Source organism: Diprion similis, chromosome 1, assembly GCF_021155765.1.
Source record: "Diprion similis isolate iyDipSimi1 chromosome 1, iyDipSimi1.1, whole genome shotgun sequence".
NCBI classification, from domain to species: domain Eukaryota; kingdom Metazoa; phylum Arthropoda; class Insecta; order Hymenoptera; family Diprionidae; genus Diprion; species Diprion similis.
In genome coordinates, this window is record NC_060105.1 from 2,366,989 (window position 1) to 2,372,988 (window position 6,000).

Consider the following 6,000-nt stretch of genomic DNA (forward strand, 5'->3'; position numbering starts at 1 on the left):
ACTATCGAAAATCCATAATTCCCAATGCAATGCTACTGACCCGTGCTGTTCTCAGTTCCAATTTCGCGTCAACAGTCTTTCGTATACGGAAACCGGAAGTCGGGTTACGGTTACGAGCGAGGAGTCTCATTATCGCTAGTGTGCAAAAAGTTCATAAGGCCAAATTAACAATTATGCGGTCGTTGTCTACTGGCTGGATAAGTTACACGCATGTTTCTGCAAAGCATCCACGACGACTCGCTGGTATTAGTATTTAAGTGATAATATCCTTCAAAGGATTCGTAACTTTCATATTTTCGGTACAAGGATAATTTTACTTACTCATCGTTGACGACTGGGCTGTTTTAACATACTTTGATTTGTTTGTACACAAATATCATTATCACAATAGCAATGTGTCTTACGTCTATGTATTAAACTGTATTTTTGTATCGTTCTATATATATACCTATGTAAATCGCTTCGAAGGAAAAAAATTTATGGTGGAATGAAAATCGGCGTTGAGTTTGTACACTGCAGGGAAATCAGATCGGCCTAATTGACCGTTAAAGCGAAACGCGATACGATAAGAATGACATCCTTTAACCCTGCAGGACTCTGGACTATTGTATGCGTGGGTCACATTCCAAATTGACAGGCCGAACTTATGTAACCCGTATCGAAAACTGCCAACTTCCTCAATTACAGTGCCTGTGATCGAGGGACCATAGAAAACGAGTCTCTTCGTCTGTGATCGTTAGATATAGCAAATGTTAGCACTGTCAAAACCAGAAAACGAGATCTTCGAGGCCAGCTTCTTCGAAAACACCTGTGTCTAATTTTCAAAAAATTATTTTGCGCCGGATTTGCTTTTCATTTCATTATATGTACTGACAAAAGTTTATAAAAGTAACTGGCCCTGAAATTATTCTAGTGAATCTATATTCTTCCATCAGGATGAAATCGGTAATCGATTCAGACGGAATTTGAAGTCCAGACTTTGCTCAACCGAAAGTGTTCCTAGCGTTTCTCTTCCCGCTCTTCGCTCTCTTCCGTTTTCTATTTCTCTCATCTCTCGGATCATTTCCGTGCCTCGATATGTGCGCAGGCTGATGCAGATCGCAGTTTAATAGTTTCGTAAATGCGAAGAGCGTCGATCGGTCGATCAACGAACGAATCAAACTCATCATCAACGCATTTGTCGTCGTTTATATCCATGCATTGAGTTACTCACGAATGTGTATCGAGTTTCGTGCAAAACATTCTTGATCCCCCTTCCCTTTCTTGCTTATCTATTTTTGTCGTCGAACTTGAAAATAGTCTTCACAAGGAGGCGCCGGATTTCTTGCACCATTATAATAATACCTTTGGAAATTGAGAAGCACTCCTACGCTCTCTTACGATAAGTTGTTGCGTGCGATATCTATCTATCTAACCAATTGATTCACACACATGTTGCATGCATCTTGAAATGTATACTTGGATTATTCGCCATCGACCGCACAAGAAGCTGTTACATCGTAAGCAATGGATATTGGATGCGCCGAAGTTTTCTTTGCAAACGGCTACGATCACAAAAAGTGATTATATCCAGATATTATATTACATTCTTGGATCTGCAGATTTTAGTATACGTCTTATGACGCATGATTTATTTTTCTGATTCAATGGATCGCTGCGTTGCAGTGGAATAAGATTTGCATCGAAACGCTGAGAGAGTCTCGTGTTGCATTGTCGTGCTGTTTTGTTGCCTCAGCTGGCTTGAACGTTAGACGAATACCAAGCATGGTTTATTACTAGACTTGAGAATGTATGCCTGAGAATCAGATTTGAAAAAGAAAAATTCTTTTCCACTTCACACGGCATCCATACATATTAGATGTATCAGTATTATACCTTTACCCTTGTATTAATATCGTAAAGTATTTGATTTGTTGTGTCGTCATCGCTAGAAAAATCATCTCACAGTTTTCAGAGTAAGAAAGAAGGTGTCGTATCGTACTATTGCAACAAAATTTCGTAATCTTGTCAGCCGAGAATTAAGTTGTCAATAAATCATCATTGAAATTTTCATGACAATTGTGTAAACAATTATAAATGTGTGATAAAGCTCCCAGTGCTTTCAGCGATCTCTTATCTCTTTTGCGCTGTGGAGTTTGTGACTAGCTCTGTCTCTGTCCTAGGGAGTTTTCGGCGCTGCCAGCTAATTTCGGAACGCACCCTAAATGTGCCTTATCATATGCAACTAGTCTTGCATCCGGCTCCTTGGGTATTATCGGTATTATTGTTATCGGCCGAGGCTGTGAGGCGCACTATTTCCCGAATTTCGAGAAGCGTCGCCGTGAGTAGTTTCCCCATGTATTGCTTAGGATGATCGTCGACCCGATCACAGCACCGATGACGTTAGAGAGCCTCTATGAGTAGTACATACTGCCATAAACTATATAGATAGAAAATTTTGTCATGGCTCCGGTTCCGCCACTAATTTCATCTTGAGTGCAGGGAAAACGAACCCGGAAATACCAGACTAAAATTATTACCTCCCAAATCGTGCCATTTAAAAAAGGAATCCTCAATATTGTGGGCAAATTGGTGAGTAGACGACGTACCGCCGGTTTGTGCTATTCTTACAATTAGCGAATATTAATCTAGCCGCATAGGTGCATGTAGCGCCGAAGACAAGCCCCTTTTTAAGGGTTATAGCCGAAAGCATTGACAATTCAATTATCCTTATTCCAGCATTTAATTACCCTTTTCTTACTTTAGGTCGTTTCATTATACCCTAAGAAATTTTATATAACATGAGTTCTGGTCGGCCTATCAAATGTGTCGTAGTCGGCGATGGAACTGTTGGAAAGACCTGCAAACTCATTTCCTATACAACCGACAGCTTTCCTGGAGAATACGTACCCACCGTGTAAGTAATTCATATTACAATCACTCAGCTTGGTGCGGTACAATTTTCACACCATATCGTATAATTTAGCTCATCGCAAGAAAACTAATTACATATCTTCCCTCGACTATCTCGACTTCCTTACGACTATTCTGCTTACCCAATTTCCAAATTGTATAAAATTCATCTCCAGAATCAAGTCAAAGAATTGTCTTGTGAGCGACGTAGCTTTCTACTTATTTTTTAATCCTTAAAACTAGATTGACAATCGCTGCTGGATTTGGTATTTTACCAAATGTTTCATTTCCGCATTATCAAAATTTTAACCAACGAATCTATTGGTTATAATTTAAACTTCCAAAGCAGGAATAAAAAGTAGCGTTTGCTAATTTGTGATAGTATTTCTGACCTTTGTACTGTGAATGTCAAAATATTAAAACAATGTAAAATCATATTTGAAAATCTAGCAGTTTGCGAAACTTGTTTATAAATCGAATTGATCGAACCTGATTGAAAGAAAAGGATCAATATTGAATCAAAGTCCTTTCTGTGATTCTATCTCCCGACTGTGTACTCCCCCCATAAAGTGTGGAGTAGTAGGGTGGCTAATAATAGTTTAGGCATGGCTTCAAAATGTTCCACTATTCACAGGAAGCAATCTGTTTGTAATTATCCTACTGGAACTTCCCTTCTTCATAAAAGCACATTACTAACCTTGGGTGTAATTATTTACACAGAAAACGATGGCGTTCTCTTATCTCCTCAATAAAAGCATAATTTTTTTATTTCCTCATATCTGATAATTCAATTTGAAAAGTTAATATCAATTTAATGAATTTCAGAATTGCTTAATCATGTTTGCTCCCTATAAATTTTAAAGTTGAAGTAAAAAATTTAGTTAACTATGTGAAATTAGTCAATTGGCCAAAATAAATTTGAACAAACATCTTTGTAATATCTGTGTTGTAATGTATTTTTAGATTTGACAATTATTCTGCCCCAATGGTGGTAGATGGTATCCCAGTGAGCCTAGGACTCTGGGATACTGCTGGTCAAGAAGACTACGACAGACTGCGGCCCCTCTCTTATCCACAGACCGATGTATTTTTAATCTGCTTCTCCGTCACAAGCCCTTCGTCGTTTGAGAACGTTACGAGCAAGTGGTATCCTGAGATTAAACATCACTGCCCAGATGCACCGATGATTCTTGTCGGTACTAAAATTGATTTACGAGATGACAGAGAGACTCTCACTGCTCTGGCTGAGCAAGGACTTAGCGCTATCAAACGTGAACAAGGACAGAAATTGGCTAATAAGGTGAAGCTTGAATAGCATACACCACTTTCAGAATTTGCTTACATTCCTAATGTCTGACAGGATTTAAAAAGGGAGCAAAAGTATTCAGGCTTATGGTCAATTATCTGTAATGATTTTTTACATAATTTCAGATACGGGCAGTCAAGTATATGGAGTGCTCAGCGTTGACACAACGTGGTTTGAAACAAGTATTTGATGAAGCTGTGCGTGCCGTTCTAAGACCGGAGCCACAGAAACGCCGACAACGAAGGTGCAGCATGCTCTAAATACTCGTAACAAAAACCATTCAAAGAGAAGGAAAATATAGGAAATGCAGATGAGGATCGAACAGTGTAAAATTTCGTTTGCTGTTACGAGTCGGGTGTTCGCTGTTGTTTTCACAAGTTCAGGTGATGGGATACGAAATATCGATTGGGTAGCTAAAAAATTGGCTCATCTCAGGTACGGTCTTATATACTTGATTTCCTGATTTTACACACGGGGCATCATGTGCACGAAATCTCAAAATTTAGCAATTATTCTTACTAAAATATCAAGTTGTAAAAGACTTAAGAAGTACTAATAGTCTTCTTTCAACTGAATTTAAAAAATGACGTGAAGATAGGTTCTGATATTTTGGTAAATTGCTAATTCGACTAAATTACTTCGAATTGTATTATTTTTATTTTACCAATTCGACCGCGCCCACTGAAGGAATTATTTGCTGATTTCTGAATTCGCATTTTCCGTTAGTCAAGCTATGGTATAGAAGATTAAAAGAAAATTAAAAATATGTATATTTATTTATTTTTTAAATCAGTTATTGATCCTTTTGCTGAAATACCATTACCTAAATGGATGTTTGTCAATAGCGGTCAATGACACAGCTTTAGAATATTGACCATGTAATTCATGCAACATCCGTATTCAAACAATGAAACTGAAAGCATGTTACGTTTTCCCAAATGAAATAAAAGTAAAGTAAAATTACGGTAGCTATTCAATGTTAGCAGGTCTTCATGAGGAAATTTAGTTATATAATATGGAACATAATGTTAAGTGTAGGTAGATGGTGCCATAGCAACGAAAAATCAAATAGTGCATACAATTCATGGATTGTTCGTTCAAATCTCAGACAATACGTTGCCGATTAAATTAAAAATGGTCATGTAGCAAAACAAGCAACAACTTTCCCACTTCTACATCTGCTGTTGCTAAAAAAATTCTTATGATTATACTTTATTTCATTGAAAAAAACCACCACCTAAGCTAATTCTGTTATTGTTATTATCTTTGGCTAGAGATATAATGCAAAAAAAAAAATTGAAATAATCTAGATTCGTATCAAGTTGTCCAAGAAACTGATTTTATAATTTTTTTTTCTAGATTGTTCAGAATCATTGAAAGTGTAAAACGACATATATATTCCAGTATTTAACCTGATTTTAACTAAATATCACAAATAAGCTTGTAAGTATCGCGTTGCTGGCCCATGATTCTCATCACAAGAGTCTGAATATTATTTTATATTGAAGTATAAGTTATAGGTGATATAGCTGTGGAGGTAGAATCTGACTCGAACAAATACTATCTTGCGTTTGGCGCACAATTATTTACCTATTCTACAATTAGCAGTTTATTGATATTTGAAAGTCACATTTTTATTACGTTCATCTTAAATATTTCAAAAAATTTTTGATAAAACCTAGCATATTCTCAGCATTTCATGCTCTCTAAACCCCTACACCTCAAAGTAATATTACTAAATAAAACTTAAATAGTTTTTAAACATGATATTTTTTTATATTTATCTTAAAAACTCAAGAAAG

The 6,000-nt window shown here is 36.7% G+C and overlaps 1 protein-coding gene across 1 annotated transcript; it reads left to right on the forward strand.

Annotated features, from left to right (window-relative positions):
* The first annotated feature begins 2,384 nt into the window (after positions 1–2,384).
* LOC124405288 (ras-related C3 botulinum toxin substrate 1) lies at positions 2,385–5,431 on the forward strand. Its single transcript, XM_046880085.1, has 4 exons — positions 2,385–2,571; positions 2,746–2,896; positions 3,856–4,192; positions 4,324–5,431. The coding sequence occupies exons 2-4, from the start codon at positions 2,781–2,783 to the stop codon at positions 4,456–4,458; spliced, it is 588 nt and encodes a 195-aa protein (XP_046736041.1). The 5' UTR covers positions 2,385–2,571; positions 2,746–2,780; the 3' UTR covers positions 4,459–5,431.
* The last annotated feature ends 569 nt before the right edge of the window (positions 5,432–6,000 follow it).